At 47.7% G+C, this 25431-nt stretch overlaps 1 protein-coding gene across 2 annotated transcripts in view; it reads right to left on the bottom strand.

Annotated features, from left to right (window-relative positions):
* LOC144767025 (uncharacterized) overlaps positions 1–25431 on the bottom strand; it is a 70590-nt gene that overhangs the window by 26415 nt on the left and 18744 nt on the right. Inside the window, exon 2 of one of the 2 annotated variants that reach the window (XM_078650731.1) lies at positions 2592–3391. The exons of the other annotated variant lie outside the window; for it this stretch is intronic. Within the exon in view, the coding sequence (XP_078506857.1) occupies positions 2592–3391 (800 nt within the window). The remainder of the gene's footprint in view (positions 1–2591; positions 3392–25431) is intronic. 2 annotated transcript variants of the gene reach the window in all.

Below are 25431 nucleotides of genomic sequence, written 5' to 3' on the forward strand. Positions count from 1 at the left end.
GTTAGGACAATTAGTTACATGCAAAACGGACAATGTATTAACCTGAAGACATCTCATGGACTGTAATTGAGCAAGTGACCAATGACAAATACCTTTTCGAGAAGGAACAGAGATGGGTGTTTAGTCTCAAAACCAACCTTGTTGGCCTAAACGATGAAATTCCATGGGGACAACTGTAATGATGTCAACATCCTATGCCGCAAAAGCATCATGCAAAATAACATGTTATAAACCCATATTGACACCATGCATATGTCTTCATGGGTGCCCTTTATCTAAAAAGGTAGCCCCGTTAGCCCAGAACTTACAAACATCGCTAATCAGAACGGCCGATCAGAGCAATCTTTTCATTAGCCCCCATTCCTCCACAGCCTCCTCCGTTAATATCCGGATGTACCATTAATCATGTACAATAAGCCTTTTTTTCCATTTGGTCTTCCTGATTCACCACCGATAGGGAGGGACATTCAATAAAGATCACATCTTCCATTATTCACCATTATTGGTACTTTTTTGTGGCTAATATCGCTAACAAACGCGAAATAACTATCTGCAACTATCTGTGGCTTATAAACTCTAAATAACCATCTGCCACCTCAGTGTAACTTACTTTTATTTTTTTCTTTTATTATTTTCAATCGCGATTATTAACAATACAATAGCAGGGCGACTTCAATTTTAACATTAGAACACGTGCATAAATAAAAGAAAGAGAAAAAACACTATCGCTGTAGCACAACCCTAGCCTTTGCCGCTTTCGGTGGCCATCTTTGTTAGCGCACCAGCGCTGGGAGGAAATCATTCTACTTCCGGGTAGACCGGGAGCAATGACTCAACAGATGCCAGCTTTTTCACGCGGCAAATCAAACATAAATAGCGAGGCCCCAGACACCCTAAATATCCCACGGAGCAACACAGGGGCAGAATGAGGAGATTACCTTTTGCGGTTATGTGAGTAAGACTACGGCCAGAAGTCTTTAATAAATGGCCATAGAGAGACGTCCATATGACTGACTTTAGAACGCTCGTTTGTTCCCACAGTGATCGTAAGGACAATCCTCTGAAGCTGGCTCACGGGGCACGATTAGTTTTGACAAATGTATGTATATTTGAACCATTTTTTTCTAGGTTGCACGAATAGCTAACATGACAATAATTGTTCCTTTTTCAAATCACCAACTCTGACAATCAGTGGGATCGCAAACCCCACACGGAGAACAGGTGCTACAAACCCAAAAATCCCTCAATGATTACTAGTGGCAGCACCACTATTTGGCTACCACGATCTACCTCATTTATTTAAACCTTTGTTCCTAAGTAGGTGATAGTGTTTTTTGTGTGTGTGAAATGCTTGGATGCAAATTACAATGATAAACATGATAAATATATCACCAACAACGATGATTTTCGTGAATAACCAAAATGTGGTTTGTACCAAATGGCAAATCCACAGTGTGAAAAGATAAAGAAAGACTATGAGAAAAATATATAATTTTTTTTTCCACAGGTCAAAAATGAAAATCACATGACTGTGTTATGTCTTTTAGAAAGATTGTACAAACTGTTTTTGACTCCATGTGTTTTTCCTGTTTTGTTCTCTTCCTTTTCTTCTAGAGACCAGATTGGGTAATCTTTTTTTTTTTTAAGGGCAAACTCAAGCCCTGGTGCTAAATAGAATAGCCGATTTTTGCTATTCTATTAGATCAAAATAGGCATACTACATTAAGTGAGTTACCTGAGTTTTAGTAGGGATTAATAGAGGTCCTGATGAGTAAAGCAGTAGGAGACTGCTTACGAAACATGTCGACCGAGTAGGGCGCATCAATTAGCCCTACCACAGCCCCTTTTTAACATTTCCAGCAAATAAATCATTTTTTCTACTAGCCAGGAAAATTTTAAACTTTGTTATACACTTAAGTCCCTACTCACCCCATATCACTTATACAACTGTCACATCACACATAGCCTATCTTCAAGAATAAAAAGTGCTGCTGCATAGTCCGTAGGTCGCAGCACGCCCCGCCCCGTAGAGGGACGGGAAGACCCTGATGATGAAGCATGACACTACGGGAATCATAGTGTGTGAGGGGTATTTTAAAAACACATAGTGCTTGTGTTTGTCATCCACAAAGATCAGCTCCACACACTTGACTTCACATTTAGTTTATAATCCACCCTTGGTAACATGTCCTCAACATTGCACACATTTCATGAGAGTCTGACAGGTTTAATTCGCAGTGAAACAGCCTCTGTGAAGTGTGTTGCTTGGTGAAGGGACGTTAGTGACGTTGAAGAACCTACATTCTGTTTGGAGACGCTGCGAACGTTAGAGTTTGTCCTTTAACTCAAAGCTCTTCTGACATTCAGAAGGATTGTTAGATGTCATAGGAGGTCTAACTTTAGCTGTAGATTCTTAGATGATGTAAAAGATCAGATTTCTTTTTTTAAATGAAGGTTTTTTGGCAGAGCTTTGAGAAGGCTTCTATCTTGTATGTGTTATTTGATGCTGCTCAGGAGCACCTTTTGTATACAACAGTTTCCATATCCCGTGCGCTGTCATGGCTGTCGATGTGTGTTCTTTGATGGCGTACAAGGCTTGCCTTCAGAGAAAAGGGTTTGGAACACACAGTGCAGTGATAAGGCCTCTCTCCTGTGTGTACGCTTTGATGGCGTACAAGGGTCGCCTTCCGAGAAAACCTCTTGGAACACACAGTGCAGTGATAAGGCCGCTCTCCTGTGTGGGTTCCTTGATGCAGTACAAGGTGTGCCTTCTGAGAAAAGGGTTTGGAACACACTGTGCAGTGATAAGGCCTCTCTCCTGTGTGAGTTCTTTGATGCTGTACAAGGGTCGCCTTCAGAGAAAAGGGTTTGGAACACACAATGCAGTGATAAGGCCTCTCTCCTGTGTGTACACTTTGATGCCGTACAAGGGTTGCCTTCCGAGAAAAGAGTTTGGAACACACAGTGCAGTGATAAGGTCTCTCTCCTGTGTGTACGCTTTGATGTTGTAGAAGATTTCCCTTCTGAGTAAAACTTTTCTCACAGATATTGTAGTGAAAGGGCCGCTCTCCTTTGTGAGTTTTTTCATGTGTTGCCTTATCAGCAAACCTCATTTCATGCTCAGTGTAGGGATACCGATCTGTGTGTGTTTGTTTGTGAAGTAAAAGATGCGTCTTTCCAGTAAATGTCTTCTTACACTCAGCACAGGCATAAGTTCTTAGGCCGGTGCGTATTCCTTTCTGCCTTGCAAATAGGGTTTTATTGTTAAAATTCTCCCTCCTCTGTATTCCTTGGTGTTTTCTTTCATTCATTTTATAAGCAAAATTATTCCTTCCTCCAGAAGCTTTATGTTTCTCTTTCCCATTCATACTTTCTGTCTGCGACTGCTGTGCTGCAGAATGAAATGAACACTGAAAATTATACATGGGAAAAATTTCTTGAAAGAAATGCATGGTTATAATATGAGATAGGTGGACAGTAATATCTAGGAAGGAAGGACAATGTTACTACCTGTAAACAATCATTTGTTGCTTGTAGTACTACAGTTCACATGTGGTGATCTCTCATGGCGTGGGTTCTGACTACTAAAAAAAATAAAAATTTAAAGATTGAGTTTTGATCTGGAGAACGACTTGTAATCCCATACCAGAAAGGCATAATGCATCAGCGCGCAGACCTCAACTTAAATTATTGTGTTGTTTTCTCCATCGGAGTACGACTGCTTATATGTGTAAAATCAAAAAAATAAACTGCTTAATCTGAGCAACCTATATACTTTCCAACCATACAGCACGTGGGTGATGCATGTGAGCCTGCAACATGACAAGCTGATAGTACTTGCAAGTGAGTAACATTTTCCATTTGCAGTATGCTGTGGCACATCACAGGTTGTGCAATAACTTAAAAGAATCTGTAAGGTCCAGAACGCCGAAGCCAGGCTCATTCTAGGGACACCACGTCACGAATATATGACCCAACACCTACGAAGCCTCTACTGGCTCCCCGTCGAGAAGAGGATCACCTTAAAACTCCTCACCCACGCCTATAAATCCCTCAGCCGCATCGGACCCACATACCTCAACAACCGAGTATGTTGTCCACGTACCCAAGAGGAACCTCTGCTCCACTGACTTTGCCGTGGCAGAGGTTCCCCGCATCCGCAGAAACAGAACCGGTGGCAGAGCCTTCTCCTACATCGCAGCCAAATCCTGGAACGAGCTCCCGGTCAACATCAGGCGCTCCCCAACACTCCACACTTTCAGGAAGGACCTCAAAACCTGGCTTTTCGACTGACCCGGACCTGCTCCCCCCCCCAGTGCCTTGAGATCTCACGTGGGTGAGTAGCACACTCTATAAACTGCTGATTGATTGATTAGAAGGAAAGAATGGCTAATTGAGTTACTAATATTACAATTAAGCACATCTGGGCTTCTTCCTTGCATTGATGTCACCAGAGAAATATTTTATGAAAGGATGCACAGAACCACATGTTTCTGCTTTACAAATATCAGAGGTATGTTGGGTAGAAAAGCCAGTGTTGCATCTTTATCACACGTGGACTCAGCATGTGGTATTTCTATGTGGTGTCTCCACTCATCCTGGGCGGTAAATTCAGTTCCGCTGGCGGAATTTGGGTAATTTCATGTTCCGCGGAGAACGCAGAAATACCCAAACTTCCACAATCCGTGGGTTCGTGGAATTTTTTGCTTGTTCACGCTTTCAAAATGCGTGTTGGCGAGATATTTCCCTCCGAGCACGCAAACAGCGTTCGCGAACAGGAAAAAAGCATTGTGAACGGGCGGAATAAGCAATTCTGCATGTTCGCAGATTTCTGCGTGCTCGCAAAGATTTTTTACCATTTCGCTGAGCTTTGCGTAACACGAATACGCAAATTCCGCCCACCCCTAGTCTCTGCACGAGAACAAAACCATATGCCAAATTGTGCCGGTGCAAAAAAAGGTCTCATTTTTCATACCTTTTCAATTCTGATAATGTCGAGCATGAGTGCATGTTTAACACTGGATGCATATTTAACTTTGTCTTTGTAAACTTGCAGGGACTGTTCATCTACTGATGGGTCGTGTAGTTTGCTAACTGTTTGAGGAAGTGACTGCTACGAGGTAGACAACAATCTATATTAAGGCTTGCAGTGATGTATTGGCTTAAAAGGTGGACTTGTTACTCTTGATAAGACAACATTCAAATCTTAAATGGATGCCAGGGGTGCTCTGGTGGGATAACCATTCTCAACACTCCCATGAACATTTTTGCAAGAGTTTTTTCAAAAGTACTCAAACGTTAGTGTATGCTAGGCCAGCTTCTTTATGTATGTATCTATATGTTATTTCTATACTGCAAACCTAGCGTAAAGCTAGAGCCAAAGATGAGCATAAGTTATTTTTAAAGAAGGGAGTCCTCAACTCTTTCCTAAACGGGAGCAATGTCGGGCGGTCCTGATGGATACAGGGATGTTGTTCCAGATCATGAGTTCACAGATGGAAAAGGCCTGCTAACTTGTTTCTTTTCTTTGTTACAGTTCTAAGTCTGCAGTCTGATGGAGTTTTCCAACCTCGCATTTGTTGCACTTGAAACTAAGAGCTGAACTTAAGGACAACGAGAATGACGAACAAGTGATAGGGAAGAGGTAAAGGGTACAAAAGGGGAAATTCTAAAGGGAAAAGCAAGACTACTGTACTGGAAGAGCCTTAAACTTTTTAAGATGATACGAATAAGTAAGGAGAGCAGTCAAAATTACATTGACACGCAGACGACATGAACTTCTGACAGAGGAATCAAGCTCAGAAGGTGACTCAGACAACTCTGCTAGCAACTACCTAGAAAAAAAACCTATGTGACACTTTTTACGCTGAGTACGGGTTACTGAGACAAGGACGGACAAAGGAATATCATAAAAAAGGAAAAACAAAAGCAAGAGGCACAAAGAGAGGAAGAGTAAGACAGGAAAGAGCAACTTTAAGACAAAAAGATAACTCACCCCATAGGAAGAGAAAGGTGATAGAGCAAGGTGAGATATGAATTAATTCTCCATTATTAACTCATCACAACATTAACTGACAATGGATGAACTAAATATTCATAACCTTGGCTGATATTTCTGCCCCAGTAGGGACTTAGATTACAGTTGATATAGAATTGACACATTTCCAGGTGATCGTGGGCTTAGGGCGGACCGGAAAACCAGGCGTGGAGGCCGGATATAGTGTGCTATGGTTTAGCTTTGTTTATTGATTGACACAGTTAGTTCCAAAAATAGCGCTGAAACCAAAGGATAGTGCAGATGAGGAAGGCTCCCTGGGAGTTATCTTGTCGGGCTGGCTGTTGGAGGGCTGCTCTGGATGGGCTTTGCCGCGTTAGTCGTCTCGATGACGGATCTTGGTCTTGGCCGGTCTGGAGGGTGTCCTTGGAGGTATATATAAATGAGAGAAGATAAGGGGCAGTTAGTCCTCGAGAATTGGACTGACCCAGTCTTTCTACCAACACCAGGGGGTGCGGGAGGTTAAAGCGAGTGTGAGGGGAGGTATGGGGGGGGAGCTGGGATACGAAGAGGGGGGGAGACAGAGGGTGTAGGGGTAAAGGGTATGTGGGGGGAATCTTTATACAACAGTGCCCGTGTGAAATAGTTCTGCTATACAATATCTATATACAGTGACAGTGCGACTCCAAAGTGGGGTGTTTCTTATTTACAACTATACACACGCCTTTCAATGTATTAAGGAGACAGGGTACTCACATGCCCCACCGCAACTCTTCCGCGAGTTGCGGCTGCTCTCCAGCCACCTCCTGGGGACTCCACCAGTCCTCGGTCCAGACGTCTTCTTCTTCGCCTCCGGTCTTCCGCTCGAATGCTCCGTCTTCCTCGTCTCCTCTGTTCGCCTTCTCGGGTTCTCCGCTCGCTGTCTCCTGCCACGAGTCCGCCGCATCGAATGCCCTTCTCTCTTTGGGATCGGATTTTCCTGGTTCCGGCATCGGGTAGAGGGAGGGACTTCCGGGGTAATTCGCTTGTTCAGGTCATTCGCTTGTTCCCATTAGTTCCTGTAAGGGAGGACAGGGGGGTGGAGTTCTGGTTGCCAGGGACGCTGTAGGGTCGAGTTCTGATGCCGGGCTTCCTAAGTTACGATGCCGTTTCAACGGGGTAGGGGCCGACGCTTGTTCACATCCCATTTTTAAGATATCAACATAAAATCAGACCCAAGCCAATGAACATGAGAATAGGGGAGCCCACTACAGAAAACATGACTTGTGTTCAAGAGACGCTGATAATTCATGACATTAGCTGGTCTGGATAATAGAAATATATATGCAACTGTTAGATTTGGGGTCTCTAGTTGGCAATGGTTATCACCTTTGTCAAAATAGGGACCCTTACTTCTAAGTCAGGATAAGGGGATTACACTCCTTAATAACCCCTGCTCACCCCCTTGGTAACTTTGCACGAGCAGACAGCCTTATCTCAGAGGCAGTGTGTTAAGCATTTGTGAATATACACAGTAATACAGTGAAAACACTACAGATGGACACACCACAGGTTTTATAAAAATAAGTATTCTTTATATAGACTTAAACACAAGACCATAAACGACAAAAATCCACAATACTACACTTAAGGTTGCTTAACACCTTCAATGCTATAGGAATTCCCCCCTGGTGCTGAACTGTGCAGATCCCCATTGAGCATGACGAGCTCAGCTCGTCATAAGCACACGAGCAGTGTACTGCATGACGAGCTGAGCTCGTCATGAGCATGGAAGGGATTAAAAGATGATTAAAGTCTCTTAATTCAAGTTGTTGGTAAATGCAACAAAGTTCTCAACAAAGTACCTGGATGCGATACGCAAAGTAAATAAAGGACTCGCAAAAGGGGAGATGCGTCGGTTCCGTGATCCGGGGGAATGGTCGCGTCCTTTCTCAATGCTTGCGCAGAGTAGGGGACTCGTCGTGAGCCTTACCGGAGCGAAGGTGATGCGTAGATTCTCGGATTGCGGGTCAGTTGCGGTGCGCAAGATGGCGCCTTGATGCGATGCGCTGACCCAGTTGCGATGCGAGAAGATGGCGCCCTTGATGCGGCGATGCGATGACGCCCTGGCAGCCTCGCGACAACATTGTACTTTGGAGCCACGACAGGCCCTGCGACACGCTTCTCCGGTGATGCGATGGCGACTCTCTCGATGTTGTCACGCTTCTGATGCGACAGCAGGCAGCTTTGATGAACCCACGCTTCCGGGGAGATGCAACGAAGACCTGCTTCTCCGGCATTGAGGCGATTTCTTCTCGATGCGTCGTGCTTCCAGCTGCCAGCGGCACCCAAGTGACTGGAGTCAGAATTCCCAGCAAGGAAATTCAGGAGGTAGCTGGAGGTGAAGTCTTTTATCCCTGAGACTCCTCAGCAGGAGGCAAGCACAGTTCAAGCCCTTGGAGAATACTCTGTAGATGAAAGTCCTTACAAAGTTCCTTCTCCTTTCCCTTGGCAATGAAGCAACCACTGCTGGCCAACCCAGCAAACTGGCAGAGGGGCAGTCCAAACTCCTGCAGCTTCCTTGGTTCTTCTCCTTGTCAGAAACGTTTCTTGTTCCAGAAGTGATATAATCTCTTGGGACCAGGGTCCCAATATTTATACCCCAAAATCCTTTGTTCTCTGAAGGCAGAGATGCCTCTGCCTAGTTCAAACCAGTTCCTGAGCACTTTGTTTACATGACTCTCTTCTTCCTTTCACTGTGCAGGGCAGAGACATCAGACGCCCCACAGGAGGTGGAGCTGGCACAGGGGAGGGAAGATACAGCTCTGGAGCACTCTGTTGACATGATTCCCCTTCCTCTTTCATAGTGCAGGGCAGAGACATCAGACAAGCCACAGGAGGTGGGGCCAGCATTGTAGAGGGAAGGCCCAGCCCTATTCAGGTCGCAGGTGCACACCTCCCTCCCATCTGGGGATAAATCTCTCTATTCACCACTGGGCTGTCCCAGCCTGTCTCCTGGAATTCCCCAGGCTTGTCACTCACAAACCCAGACAAGGAATACACAACTCAGCAGAGGCAGGCTCAAATGGTTAGGCAAGCAAATACCTGCTTTCTAAACGTGGTATTTGCAAGCACAGAATATTAAAATAAACTGTACTAAAAGATGTAGTTTATTATTCTGATTTCAGGAATTCTAAACTCGAATTTCTACTGTGTTCCCTGAGTCAGTTAGGATTGTAAGGCTGTAACAATCTTCCCTGCCCATTCTGGCCTATGAGAACAGGTAGCCTTCAATAGTGAAACACGAAATGGCTGTAATTCACTATTAGAACATGCTACACACATCAGAGCATGTCCTACCTTATACTTACAATGCACCCTGCCCTTGGGCCTACCATAGGGGTGTCTAATATGAAGCAAAGGGAAGGTTTAGGCACTGGCAAGTGGGTGCACTTGGCCAAGTCGACATCGCAGTGCTAGACTGCACACAGGCCTTGCAATGGCAGGCCTGAGACACACTTTACAAGCTGCTTCTGTGGGTGGCATAACCAGTGCTGCAAGTCCACCAGCAGCATTTGATTTACAAGCCCTGGGCACACATGGTGCACTGTACTAGGGGCTGACAGATAAATCAAATAACCCAATCATGGAATCCAATCAGTATATCAATTTTAACATAGGGAGAACTTGCACTGTGGCACTGATTAGCAGTGGCACGGTGCCCAAAGCATAAATCCAGCAAAAGCATATCAAAACAGAGGAGGCAATCCGTCAAAAATGGAAGGGAGACTCACGCCAATGATGCCAGGTCTAACAGCAACGACATAGAGGGACGCGTTACTTGGAAAGGGGGCACAGATAGATCAGGGAAGCCTAACTCGCTACAAAAAGCAAGCTACATATAACTCATCCTTGCCTCATGATAATCTGGATGTCATTAGTGACTTGGTCGCCAAAGACTTGTTCAAATAAATTGTTCACCAGTCAAGGCAAGAAGGGAAGAATCATATCCAACTTGAGTAATGGACAAAGGGAGGACAATAACACACATGGTGGACCATATTGAAGGCCGCAGGGAGGTCCAAAAGGACCAGCGCTGCTCTGCCACCAGCATCGGTTACTGCTCTGATTTCCTCAGTGGCTTTAATTAGCGCTGATTCAGTGCTATGGCTGGCTCTGAAGCCGTTTTGCGATGGATCTAGCGCCTGGGTGGCCGTTAAGAATGCACTAAGTTGGACATTCATCCCCTTTTCTATGATTTTAGCTGGGAGGGGAAGTCTCGCTATGGGGCGGTAGTTGTTGGGGTCCATGATATCCAGATTTGTTTTTTTAATAGAGGCAAGATTGATGCTCGTTTTCAGAAAGTCTTCGGTCGTAAACATGATATTGAACAGAGTAGGGGTCAACTTAATCACAGCTGCCGGGCATGGATCAAAAGGGGAGCCTGCTTTTGTCGCTTGAAGCAGTCCCTTTATCTCCTCAACATTCACTGGAGCGAAACACTCCAATTTTGCCCCTAGGGGATATTCGGCGGTGTCTTCCACTCTGGTCCGCGGGCGGTTCAACATATCTAGACCAGAGAAGGCGTTTAAGATGATCTCTACGTTATCCGAAAAAAAAATTGCTAACTCCTCACACAGCTCAAGGCTAGGGGGCGTAGTTGCGGGTTTGGGGGAAGCCAGACAGGAAACCGTTTTAAACAATTCTTTTGCTGAATTTTTAGCTAAGTTGATGCGATTTGTGAAGAAACCTTGTTTTGCCACTATCACCATTATTTTTATAAACTAGCAGGCTTTCTCTAAATAGCCTTTTGTCAGTTTCCTTGTATTCTTTGCGCCATACCCTTTCCAGTCTTTTACAGCCTAGTTTCTGCTTTCTGAGTTCATCCAAAAACCATGGACTGAGGGCTGCCACCTGGTGGAAAGGCAAAGTTTGGGAGGGGTAAGATTGGCACAGGCCTTTTCAATCCATTTTGTATAGGCCAGGGCCGCCACCTCCACCTCCAGTGGGAGTACCTCTATAGATGAAGTCAGAAGGTCATCCAAAACTGTCCCATCTATTTTATTCCAGGCCCTAAGGGTCTTTGCAGATTTAGGCATTCGATCAGGCCTCTGCGGCATCGCCACCGAGATGGTAAACAGAACGGCGGCATGGTCTGACCAAGGAACCGGTATTAGGTTTGTAAATTCTAAGGCTGGATGGTAAGAGAAGATCCCATCTAAGGTGTGGCCCGCCTTGTGCGAAGGTCCCTTCACCAATTGCTTTAAGTCAGCGCCATCCATCAGATTGATTAGCACTCTAGTGTCCGTGTCCATAAGGTTTTCCAAATGTAAATTAAAATCCCCTAACACCGTGAAGGCCTTGGCACACAAGCTCTCCTCCAATATGCTTCCCACTGAGCTCAGAAAAGTATTTTTAGGACCCGGAGGTCTATATACTAAGCATCCTCTGAAGGAATGACAATTAAAAAGAGTGAAATTAAAAGCCAGCGCTTCACACGTCTCCATAACTAATGGTTGAAAATTGACATTTAGGGAGTTGTGGTATATTACTGCCAATCTTCTGTGGCCTATCTAATGTGAAAGTGAGATAACCTGGCGGGGTGGCTTTAACTAAATCCGGACCAGAGGCCGCATCAGTCCAGGATTCAGTGACAAAAGCAATTTTAATGTCTTCATTCTGCATTAGCTCAGCACAATCCAGGTTGTGTTTCACTATTTTCATGCTATTGACTTCCACATGTACATTCAGTAACTTTATGCTGCATATGACTATGATGTCATCAGTGATGTCATCAGTAATGCTGTTTGAGAGGTCAAAAGTGATCTCATCAATGATGTAATTTAACATATCATGATTGATGTAATATGTGAGGGCATAAGCAGTGCATTATGGGGGCACATGTAATGGTTAGCTCAGTACATTATACCTGGTGAACTTCAGGTTTGTTTTTCGTTCCTTTTTACCTTATTTCGACACCTAACTAAGACAGAGAGAAAGAGAGAGATAGTTTTGGGGTGAATCGTCAAGCAGGGACCAAGAAAAAGGTGAGATGGGGGGGGGTCCCAAAACACATTTTCCCCATGCAAATTCCCATAGGATTTTTGACAGGCCTACAGCACAAAACGCTGAATGGAATTACACCACATTTGGCAAAAATCTAGATCTTGTCCCAGAAAGAGCTCTTTGTAATTTGGTGAAAATCTGTTCAGTAGTTTTGGAGTTCTTTAAGAAAAAAAAAGATTTATGTATATCTTGGGAGCGGATCCACGCGCCAACAGCAAAGCTGTGATTGTCTGGCTGGAATCTAAGAGAAAAGTTGCAGCTGCCATTTTGTGAATTGGGACATGGTTTTCGGGGTGGGGCAATGAAGTGTAAATAGGATATGAGGGGTCAGGATAGAGGTATCCTGACCCCTTGGGACTAATGTAGGGGTCTGTGGGGCACCCCTCTTGGGAAAGAAATTGTCCAATAACATAGTACTTTAGCCGCAGGAGGATCCACCACGCCGCTCAGCGCGCACTCCCCGCCTGAATCGGTGGAGATCAGCAGGTCCAGAGCCCAAATAAAACAAGCGTTGGCACAGACAATAGGCCTTGCTGTTTGGACCAATAGGCTTTACTAATGCTGGTCAGCATAGACTAAAAAAGCTACTTAAAAAATTGATCTTAACATTTTATTTTCTGCTCGCTCAACAGGAAAAGCTTTGACACAGCTGTTTGGGGTATTAAAAAGAATTCTTTTTCAGGCACCCAGATCAGACTTTTGCACTAAATTGCTACTGTCCTAATTTTTTTCAAAATAAAGTGCCAAATCCACAGACCAAGAATTATAAATAGGCCCGGATTTTGACAACAGGATATTCTTCTCGTTTGGTGGAACTAACCCCAGCGTGTTTTCGTTTGTGCGACGTGAAGTTGTTGCATGGGAGTGCCGTTTAAATGCAAGGAAATAATTCTAAGGTTTGTTTTTGGTTCTGGCAGGCTACGCCACAGCCATAAATGAAAGCTAAAGAGAGAGGCAAAGACTGGGGCATTGAAAGAGGCAGGCACCATCAGTGGAAGACAGAGAGTGGAAAAGCAGAAAAGAGGCAGACACAGGCGCAGTGAAAAAGACAGAGATTCTGGGGCACAGAGAGAGGCAGAGGCAAGTTATGGGAAGTTAGAGATGCAAAATTAGTGGAAAAGATAGAGGCAGACAGCAGAAAAGTCCAACAGAGACAGAGAAAGAAAGATGCCATGGAAAACAAAGTTGAGTTTGAGAAGTTTGCACTGTTTCTGCAGTCTGTAATGGCAGACCTGCTAACATCTGATTAGTTGGGTCACTCAGGGTGGCACAAACAGAGCTTCAGGCCATAATGATCCCTTTAATGGCCCTGCCCTGGGTTCCACAGGTACCACATACCAGTGACTTGTACGCGGGTTAAAGTCTTTGCCAACTGGGGTTACCAATTCACATGTAACAGTGTTTGGGTGTGAGCACTGGCACTGGTGTCTGGTTAGCAGGTTTCAGTGCACTTTCAGAGTCAAATCCATCAGCACTGGGAAAAAAAATGTGTGGGTGACCATACAAAAACAGAGCTTTCCCACATCACCCTTTACCCATAATAGGTGAAATGACAATACTTGCTGGAGCAAAAATCTTCTCAAAATTGGATATGGCCTCAGGATATCATCAAGTGCTATTGAGGAAGGAGTCAAGACATATGAGGACATTTGTGGCTCCTGATGGAGTGGATCAGTTTCACACGATGCCATCTGGTCTCGCCTTTGCAGCAGCCATATTCCAAAGGAGGAGGGCAGAGGAGGTGAACGGTCTCGCTGAAGTTTTGGTTTTCCAAAACAATGCTTTGATTTTCGGCAAAGATTTAGATAAGCATATGCGTACACTTAGGATGTCTTGAGAGCCTTCCGGAAAAGAGGATTGAGATTTAAAAAAGTGATAAATGTATGGTTGGTTGAAAATATTGGGCATGAGGTTTCAACTAAAGGGATTTTACTATGGCCAGGCCTGTTGACAGTCATTGAAACACCTGCTCCAAAACACTGTGACCAACAACTTGAGTTTAAGGGAATTGTGGGAGGGATGGGCAGAAATAGAAGCTAGGAGGCTTTAGGTGTTTATCAATTGTTCCGGTTTATTTGTAGTTTGTAGAGGAAATCAAGAGTTCTTCTTGAGCTGCTGTCCTGGTGGGTGGTCGGAGAGTCTCTTCTGGTGTGTTCCTGTTTCCTGGTGATTCCTGATATCCACTTCGACTGTCCGTCTCCCAGATGGCTTGAAAGGAAAAGAACAAAACAGGACGGTGAGACTCGGGTTCTCGGAAAAGTTCTAGTTCAGGAGATGGGATTGTATCTGTCACCACACCACGTTCTGCATGAAGAGGGGGTTAAAGCCTATTTAATGTGTCCCAGGGCTTAACTGTCCCTTTACCCCCTTTCAGTGTAGGTAATTCAAGCTGAGTCAGTCAGGAGTCAACGGAAGAGAATCATCAGAGACGAGTATTAGCCCAAGACATCGGTAAACGGTGAAAGAAAAATAAAGACAGTAACCAAGGAAATATCCTCATGAAAGAAAAGACAATATTTGGCTTACTTTGGTGCAGTACAACACCCCCATGACTGCCTCCCTGTACCTCAATATGCTCTCCCCTTCTAGCTTGGTGCCCTCACTTGGCGCGGTTCACTCACCGTCCTAGCCGCAGCTCTCCTGAGCTGCGGCGGCGTTTTCGCACCTCCTGGGGGAGGTGGGGATCCACCAATCCTCGCTCCGCTCCTCTCCTTCGTCCTGGTTATCATTGCCGTCGTCATCCCGTTTTCTCAACGTCTCTTCCCTCTTCTCTCCTCTGGCATCCAGCTGCTACAACTTGATGCACACTTCTCCTCATCGGGTCTCCCCGCGTCTTCAGTCTTAGCCTTTTCTTTTCTTGTCGGCCTTCCTGATTGGTCCTTTACCGTAAAGCCACCTCCTTCTTCCTACAAGGAGGAGGTCGGGAGCAACAGGTTAACCCTTGCCGCCTCCTGGTTTTCCGTGGTGTCTCTAGTGTCCAGGACAGGTAGGGGGGGTTCAGGGCCCTACTCTCGGGGTCCTCCTCATAGGAATGTATGAATTTTATTCAAAATGTACTGAAAATGTTGCGGTGATTGCTGAACCACTTCACAACCTTTTCAATAAGAATGTTTGATTTGTGTTTAGATTGAAGTGAAAACTGCTCAATGCAGCACTTCTGAGTCCATATCTACCAGGCAATAAGTGCTCTACCACTGATGATACTGATAGCATTGGCAATGGCGCTGTAGTGACTCAAGGTAAAGGAAATGAGGAATGTGCAATGGCATCACACACACTGCGACCACATGAACGTTGTCATGAATTCCTCCCCTCGTCATGCCTTCGCCGTTCTAGCGCGCCGCTATCAGAGCGGACTACAAATCCCAGAAAGCCTAGCGCGGAGGAATTACGCAACACCTGTGATACGGGTTGCATAACATGAAAGGACCGACTATATAGGCAGAAAGGGAATGGACGCCGTGTCGGATATTCAGACACCAACGCCGACGTACCCTGAAGCAGAGCGCTCCGTGAACTAAGACTGTTGAGGCTATCGTGGATCTTAAAGAGAACGGATGTAGGAAGGAGCTTCCGCTCTTAGCCCCGTGTCTCTGTTTAATTCTTGACGGTGGTCTGCAGCGCGCAAGGCGTCCTCTGACTCGGACGAGTCAGCGAGGCTCGGCTCAGGGTCCTGAGTTGCGGCTGGTAGGAGCGGCTGCTCCCAGCCCGGTCCAAGGGTCTTAGCAAAGGCCAGGAAAATGGAGGTTGGTGTGAGCCGTAGCTCCCAGCCCCCGTCCTTGTGCTAGTCCGGGATTACGTGTTGAGACGCACTCCGGGAGGAGTTTGCGGCGTCTCCGCGGTCCTAGCAAAGGGGTAGGTCAGATCGAGCGGCTGCTCTCGACCACATCTCTTTTTCGAGTTCTTGTTGGGCACTGTAGACGCACACCGGGAGGTGTTGCCGCGTCACAGTCCCCTGGGGAATAGCAGCGAGAACAGCTTAAGGGATACCAGTAGAGCGGCTGCTCCCCGTATCCCCTAAGGAAGGAGTGGTAGAGAACCTGGCTGGGCGACTCCCACCTTCCTCACGCCTGCTGCCCTACGCCAGAGAGTAAAGACCCCTCACAGCTATCGAACGGCATTGTCGGCCGCTTTTAGCACAGTGCCCTCCGTTGGCGTGCAACGGGACCGTTGTACTTGCGGAGGACGGTAATAGGAACAAGGGTACTCCGTATTTTGTTTGTGGTCAAGAGGTGGGAGTAACAAATAGTACAAAAACACAGGGAATAACCTCTTATTGTGACCTAAATATCATTCAACATTTTTGGCAGTTACGTCAGTTATTTATACATGGGATGCATCTCATGACACAATAGACTTACCACATATTTGTTATTTTTTATCAATTTATTCATCATTATACAAAAATATATACTAGATTATATATATAAATATATAGACTCCTCGTAGTGTAGTTTCAGTTTGTCATATTCGAGGGTCTTTGTATGCGTACAAAGACCCTCGAATATGACAAATTGAAAGATCATAAGAACTAAATTGGAAAAGAAATCCAAATCAAGATTACAACAAGAATATATAGATTGTTTCACGATTTAAGACAGACTGAAACTACACTACGAGGAGTCTTGCATTGGACATTGATAATATATCACCACAAAGTTTGCAATCATTTATGTATTTTGTCACTGTTGTTTGTATGTGAGTAAGTGTGAGTATGTATGCTGGGATGAATGCTCATATCTACACATAAAAGAAAAATGAGGGGTTCTATCCAGAACAACAACTTCAGTTAATATGTTGCACCTCAACAAAACGCACGTTAATTGGTATTTAGCTGTATTTATTATGTTTTTTATGTAAAAGATAACTGCAGAAAATTCAAAAAAGTATATATTTTTGTATAATGATGAATAAATTGATAATAAATAACAAATATGTGGTAAGTCTATTGTGTCATGAGATGCATCCCATGTATAAATAACTGACGTAACTGCCAAAAATGTTGAATGATATTTAGGTCACAATAAGAAGTTATTCCCTTTGTTTTTGTACTACTTGCGGAGGACGGTGCAATACACCAGCGCTGTGAATGGGGTAACGTATTAAGACCTGGTGACTTCAGAAAAACATTCTATATGTTTACTTCCCTTTACCCTGTACATTAACAATAAATCCTTAGCACATATAATTTGGTAATGTGTTCTGTGGGTGTCTGTCCCCGATCCCGGGAACGCCAGGTCGTTACAGAATATCCGACCCGCTTCTCATAACTATCCCCCGGTCGGGTGACAGACATGGCCACATTGGAGGAGGTATTGGCAGCGTTGGCTACCATACAGATCGAACTAACAGCGTCTCGGCAGGAATCTGCAGACGTAATGGCACGGCTGGACACTATGCAGAGAGACCCCTTGATGCCTGGTCCTGCCTCCGCAACCGTAGCCCCTGCGGTTGTAGTTGAGATGCCTATCTCAGTGCCGCTGGCTACACCAGAGAGGTACAGCGGAGACCCCAAAACGGTACAGGTGTTCCTCACGCAAGTAGCGCTGCATCTATCCTGCAAACCAAAGGCCTTCCCTACAAGCCAAGCCAGGGTGGCTTTTCTCTTGTCTTATTTGGCTGGTGATGCGGCGCAATGGGCGGTCCCATTGGTGAGCAGGGACGACCCTCTATTGTGTGACTGGGGAGCGTTCCGCGAGGAATTCCTTTGAGTCTTCGACCGTAGGGCAGACTCGTACACCGCAGACCGCGAAATGCTAGAACTAAGACAGGGCAATAACGACTTGTTGCAATACCTCAATGCGTTTCGCCGGCTGGTGGCTGAAACAAAGTGGCCTGTTGCCAAACAAACAGCGTTGTTTCACCAGGGACTGTGCGACGAGCTCAAGGACGTCGTGGCTCAAATAGATCCCCAACCCAGGACTTATGAAGGTCTCATCAGTCTGGTTCTGCGTTTGAACCACCGGCTGGGCGAGAGAAGAGGTGACCATAAGAAGAAAGGAAAGGCTTTGCCTTCTCACCTCGCGGTGGGGAGCCCCGAAACCAGCTCCGCCGCCAAGACCGAGCCCGTGGACATCGGAGCCATAAGAGCCAGCCTTACTACAGCAGAGAAGGAGTCACGTCGGAAACAGGGTCTTTGCCTGTATTGCGGCAAGAAAGGACACTACGTCCGTGAGTGTCCTGCCAAGCCTAAGAGCAGTCGATACCGGACAACCAGGCCAGTGACGGCTGTAGTAGACGTACAGGCGGAAAACTGATGGACTCCAGGAAAACGGAAGGGGCCTCTTGGAGTCACACCTACATCCCTTCCATGTCTAGTTCCAACCAACGAGGAAGACAGCATTTGTTCATCCCGGTACTCGTCGGGGTCCAGGATCAATGGCTCCTTGTGGTGGCCATGGTGGATTCGGGGGCCACAGGCCTCTTCATGGATTACAACGAGGCACAGAGACTGGGGATCACTCTCCTTCCCAAAGGAAGACCCGAAGACGTCTATGCAGTGGACGGGAGACGTCTGGTGACCGGACCCATCGGACATCATACGGGAGGGATGCCGGTGAGGTTCGGCAGAAGGCATGCTGAAACAATCGATTTCAGTATCATCAGAGCACCGCAGTACGGAGTCATATTGGGACTGCCATGGCTACAAAAGCACAACCCGTCGGTGGATTGGACCACGCATCACATCGAAATGTCTTCACCGTATTGCAAACAAAGATGCGGTATGCATCAGGAACCGCAAGACACCCCACAGACCGAAAGACATACAGTGGCCACCGCAGCCGAGAAAGTCGTTACGCTTCCTAGCGTATATCACGGATACGAAGACGTCTTTGATGAAGTGAAGGCGGAGGTGCTCCCGCCCCACAGGATTTACGATTGTCAGATCGACTTGGTACCAGGAGCAAGCGTTCCCAGCGGTAGACTGTATGCCCTCACTGAGCCCGAAAACCTGCATCTGCGTTCTTATCTAGCCAAGCTCCTGGAGTTAGGATTCATCAGACCATCCAAGTCACCGGCCGCATCGCCCCTCTTTTTTATTCCGAAGGCCAACGGTGAATTGAGGGCGTGCGTGGACTTCAGGGCCTTGAACGCGATTACCATTAAGAACAGATATCCCCTTCCCCTCATCAGCGTTCTCCTGGAACAGGTACAAAGGGCTAGGGTGTACACCAAGCTGGATCTCAAGGGGGCTTACCATCTAGTGCACATGAGGGACGGCGACGAGTGGAAAACGGCCTTCAAGACCCGGTTCGGCCTTTTTGAGTACCTCGTCATGCCGTTCGGGCTCTGCAACGCCCCTGCGGCCTTCCAGTTCTTCCTGAATGAGGTGTTCCGGGATGTGTTGGATGTATACGTCGTCGTATACATCGATGATATCCTCATATACTCGGACACGAAAGAGGATCACGTGCCACACGTCTCATCCATTCTACAGAAGCTAAGGGAGAACATGCTATACTGTAAACTCAGTAAATGTGACTTTCATGTCACTTCCGTTGAATTCCTTGGGGTGATGCTGAGTCCAGGAGGACAGGAAATGGCAGAGCGAAAGATCAGAGCAGTGGAGGAATGGCCGGTACCACGGGGGGTTAAGGACATCCAGAGCTTCATAGGCTTCGCCAACTTCTACAGGCGGTTCATCGAGGGGTTTTCCGGATTGGTAGCCCCAATCACTCAGCTACTAAGGAAATCCCAGGAGTTCGAGTGGAACAGGGACGCGCAGAACACCTTTGAGGCACTGAAGAAGGCCTTCGGTACAGCCCCGGTGTTGGCTCACCATGATCCGGAACTTCCCTACGTGGTGGAGGCGGACGCATCAGACGTGGCACTGGGTGCCATACTGTCACAACGTAATCCAGGAACGGGGTTGCTCAACCCCGTGGCGTACATGTCACGAAAACTAAACGACACAGAGCGCAACTATCATATTGCGGAGAAAGAACTCCTGGCGATCAAGGATGCGTTAGCGGAGTGGAGGCATCTGTTGATGGGGGCTAGACACGTCGTCACTGTGTATACGGAGCACAGGAACTTGCAGTTTATGACAGCAACCCAACATCTTTCTCCCCGTCAGCTGCGATGGATGATCTTTTTCTCCGGATTCCACTTCCACATCACCTACAGGCCTGGAACCGAAAACAGGAAAGCGGACGCGCTGTCAAGGCAATCGGACACCAAGGAACCAAAACCTGTCACAGAACACTCTATCATACCCCCACATGTGGTCTTAGGGGTTATCCAGCCTGATACGTTCCTCAGAGGCATCCGGAGGGGGATTCGCACCTTCGCGTGGAGGAGGTGGCTCCTCAGTCACCGAGAATGGAGGGTGTCTGATGGCATACCCGTGAGAGACTGCTGTTACCCACTCCTCGGCTCCAAAGACAGGCCTACGAGTGGTGCCATGTATCCCCGTGTGCGGGTCATCTGGGATTCGAGAAAACTGAGGCGAATGTGGGAAGGCAATTCTGGTGGCCAGCCATGAGAGCAGATGTGCGGAAGTGGGGTGCGGCATGTTCCGTTTGTGCTGCCATGAAAGCCGACCACAGACGAACACAAGGGCTTCTCCAACCCCTACCCACGCCCACCAGACCGTGGGATAACATCTCTCTCGATTTCATAGTAGGACTACCTTCGGATCGAGGGAATACGGCGATATTGGTGGTGGTGGACTACCTCACCAAAATGGGGCACTTCATTGCATGCAAACAAGTCCCTTCGGCTGGCGAACTGGCATCGTTGTTGCTAAAGAACATTGTCAGGCTACATGGCCTGCCCAGGGTGATCGTGTCCGACAGTGGTTCGCAGTTCACCGCCCAGTTCTGGAAGACCTGGTGTTCAGCGTTGCACGTCCGGTCAGCCCTATCTACGAGCTATCACACCCAGAAGGACGGCCAAAACGGAACGCCTGAACCAGTCCCTCAAGCAATACTTGCGCTGTTTTGTCGACCAGGGGAAGGAGGAATGGGTGGACATGCTATGGATTGCGGAGATCGCCTACAACAACGCCATGCATTGTTCCACCAAAACCTCTCCCTTCTACGGCAACTACGGGCATCACCCACGGTTCTTGCCCTTTGTCCATCAGATCAGGGAGAGCAACCCACCAGCAACGGCCGAAAGGGTGGCACACATCAAGAACACGTTGATGCGATCTCGTGCGTTCCTGGAAGAGGCAAAGGTGAGGTACAAAGCTTCGGCGGATCGAAGGAGACGACCTGGGCCGGTACACAGGGTGGGAGACTACGTCTGGTTCTCTACAAGGAACATCCGATTCCGGAAGCATAGCATGTTCCATCCCAAATTCATGGGCCCCTATCGAATCAGCAAGTGCCTCGGCCCTGTGAACATGAGGGTGTGCTTACCCCAGATCTTGCGGATCCATCCGGTGTTCCACGTTTCATTGTTGAAGCCCTCGTCCTCGCCCAAACGGGTGTCGCCGGCGCCTGTGATGGTGGCTTCGGAGGTTGAGTACGAGGTAGCGGGCATCCTGGATTCCAAATGGCGTCGGGGCAAATTGTGGTACCTAGTGGATTGGAAAGGGTATGGCCCGGAAGAGCAGTCGTGGGAGCCGGCTGCGGGGGTTCACGCACCCCGCTTGGTGTCTGCTTTTCATCGCCGATACCCTTTATGTGCTGGCCCTGTTGGGTGGTGAGATGGAAGGGGGATGTACTGTCATGAATTCCTCCCCTCGTCATGCCTTTGCCGTTCTAGCGCGCCGCTATCAGAGCGGACTACAAATCCCAGAAAGCCTAGCGCGGAGGAATTACGCAACACCTGTGATACGGGTTGCATAACATGAAAGGACCGCCTATATAGGCGGAAAGGGAATGGACACCGTGTCGGATATTCAGACACCAACGCCGACGTACCCTGAAGCAGAGCGCTTCGTGAACTAAGACTGTTTTTTTTTTTTTTGGTTAAAAACTTTTATTAAGCAGCAGAAATTATGCTCACAAACACAGGCCTACAAGCGCATGGGCTGGCCGCAAACAATCAAGGCATGACATGGTACAAAATCAGTGGTCAAAACCCCAGCGGTCCGGCAGAAACAGGATACAAAATGCCGCACACAGTGTAGAACAGGATAGAACATTTTTCTGATTTTAGAACAAATCAAAAAGAAACAAACACGGACACAAAGGCGAATAGCGTTACGAACAGAGTCAGCCCTAGAGGGGGGAGAAGCTCACTAATCAGGAATACAAAGTTGCAATCAACAGGACGAGTCAGGGTGGGGGGACAGAGGGGAGGTCAAGTGAGCTATATGTTTAATGTACGAACTTACGGGAATGCCAAATTAAGGGGACAAGGGAACATCAGGGGTCTCCACCAGGGGAGGAGTACAAATGTTTCCGCGATGGGCGTTCCACTGACACCAGATCTTTGTCCACGCCCTTGGTCTGCCCCTAGCTGTCTAAACCGTCTTTTCGCGGAACATGGACCAGTCCATATTTTCTTCCCACACAGACACGGTGGGGGGTCTTTGCGAGCCCCAAAGCTGCGCTATGTCTCGCTTCGCAACCATATACCCCAAGGTCACCCATCTCGTCTGGGCCACTGTGTAATCGGTTGGTTCCCACACGTTCAGCAAGCACCTCCGGGCCTCGGGCACCAGGGCAATTCCAGTCACATCAGTCATCACCGCAAGTACCGTAGTCCAATAATCAGCCACCCTCGGGCACTCCCAAACAATATGAAGAAACGTAGCACTCATCCCGCACCCACGCTTGCACAGCCCATCCGGGGAAACCAAACGAGGACCAGTGACATACACCCGGTGTAAGATCTTAAGCTGGACGAGACGGAGACGGGCGGGAATGGCGACCTCTGTCGGGGAAGATAGAGCCGATTGCCAGTCTTCGTCGTCCAATTCCAGCCCGTCCCCGGCCCACACCTCTCTAAGTCGGCCGAGCAGGTCCGCCCGATTGTTGATCAACTTCTTATAGATCAAAGAGATAGTGCTGTCAGGGAGATGACCGTCCAGGATACGGTCCTCAAGGGGGGAGGATTCAGGGATGGCGGCACCAGAGACCAGAACCGAGGTCAGGGCATGACGGACCTGCAAATATCTAAAAAACTCTCTATCGCTCAATTCATATTCATTCCGAAGGGTCTCGAAGGACTTCACCGCTCCTTTCACCCAAAGGTCACCCACTCTACAGATTCCAATCATGTCCCAGCATTCAAACCCCTTCGTAGTCCAGAGACATCCCAGACGCTCAGACGCATCAAGTGGAGTCGCCAGCGTAACTCGATCATCCCAGCCCATGCTCACATTCGCAGCGCGCCACACACTAACAGCAATCCTAGTCGGTCCCGTAAGTTGTTGCCCAGCAGTCCTGGAATAAAGCACTCTATTAAAGTCTCCACCCGGCAGCTGGAATTTGTCCATTTCAAAAGCTGGATTCGGGCCGGGTGAGTATATCGAATGGTTAATGGCGGACAACTGGGAGGCCCAATAATATCTTCTGATGTCAGGAAGTGCCATGCCCCCATCATACCAAGGGATGGTGAGCTTCGCAAGGGCAATACGTGGACGCCCGTCCCAAATCAGCTGCCTCTGCAAACCTTCTACCTCCCGGAAGTAAGTAGCAGGGATGTCATCATAAGAGTTCTGGAGAGCGTAAAGAAATCGCGGTAGGGACATCATCTTGAAAAGGGCGGCCCTGCCCAGCGGCGATAAAGGTAATTTACGCCATCGGGCCACGTCCAGCCTTCATCTATGAAGTGGGGGAAGAAGATTGCGTTCGAAGCGAAGCGAAGGGTCTAGTGTAACAAAAATCCCCAAATATTTGAAGCCCAATTGAGTAACCTGAATGGGAAATCTATTCGGCAGCGGAGGCAAACCGCCGGAAATAACGTACACACAGGATTTAGCCCACTTTATAGTCAAGCCAGAATTCTTGCCGAACGAGGTAAGGACGTCAAAAGGGACGTTTAGGGATTTGTGCGGGGGAGTAAGATAAAGAAGAAGGTCATCAGCGTAAAGCGAAACACGGTCCTCAAAGTCGGGGGACCACCGTATACCTTTGATAGACGGCTCCCATCGGAGCCACGCGGCTAGCGGCTCCAATGCGAGAGCAAAAAGTAGCGGAGACAAGGGACATCCCTGTCTGGTCCCCCTACCAAGGGAGAAGGGTACCGACACTCGACCGTTAACAACGACCTGCGCCAGGGGGTCGGTATATAACAGTTTCACCCATCCGATGAATTCCGGGCCGAAACCAAACTTCACGAGGGCGGCCCAAAGGTAGGGCCACTCGATCGTGTCGAAGGCCATCGAGGCGTCCAATGAAGCCAAAATGGCCGGCTCCGTCAGAGACCCCGCCCTCGCGAGGACTCCATGAAGGCGCCGCAGATTAAGGGCTGTGTTCCGGTGCGGGATAAATCCGGACTGGTCCGGATGAATCAAGTCACTGATGACTGTTAGGAGACAAGTAGCCAGGACCTTGGCTAGAACCTTAGGCTCAGCGTTTAACAGGGAGATGGGTCTATATGACGCACAAAGGTCTCGGGGCTTACCTTCTTTAGGAATAACCACTATCGTGGCCAGGCGCTGGTCGTAAGGGAGAGTACCTAGATCACGGGATTCCTGGAACATTGCTCGAAGATAGGGCGCAATCTTATCAGGCCGCAGTTTGTATAGCTCAATCGGCAAACCGTTCGGGCCCATAGCCTTGCCCGAACGGAGAGATCGAATTGCGGCCGCTATTTCGTCCGTAGAGAACGGGTCCTCCATAGAAACCCGCTCCACCTCGGAGAGGCAAGGAAGGTCCAAGTCACGTAGCAAAAGGTGGGAGTCCGCTTCATCCCTTTCCGACACCGGGGAGTAAACCATACGGAAATAGTCCGCAAAACATTCCACTATCTCAACCGGGTCAGTCACTCTCACACCATTCAAAGTCTGAAGTACAGGTACAACACGATTCGCTCTTTCCTTCTTGTCCAACCAGGCAAGCAATTTACCCGCCTTATCCCCAACATCATAAAGCCGGCCCTGTTGCTCCCTGTACATCATCTTGGCAGCGTCTGTAACCAGGGACTTGTAGTCAAATTGCTTCAGACCAAGGGCATGGAGTTTGTCACGAGTGACCCCCGACTCCAGGTCAGCCTCCAACCCAAGTATTTCCGTCTCCAGATCCACCACTTCCCGGTTCCTTACATTCTTAGTGTCAGCGATAAGAGATAGGGCCTGCCCACGAATCACGGTCTTAAAAGGCCTCCCATAGGGACACTGCAGAGGAGACAGACCCTTCGTTGTCCAGAAAGTAGTGGTCCAGGGACTTGATTAATTGACCACGGGTCCCAGGGGAGCTCAAGTACCAAGGATTGATAGGAGCCACCCGTCCCACCGCCTCCACACCCATTTCAAAACAGAGCCAGAGCGG

This window comes from Lissotriton helveticus, chromosome 1_1, assembly GCF_964261635.1.
Source record: "Lissotriton helveticus chromosome 1_1, aLisHel1.1, whole genome shotgun sequence".
NCBI lineage: Eukaryota > Metazoa > Chordata > Amphibia > Caudata > Salamandridae > Lissotriton > Lissotriton helveticus.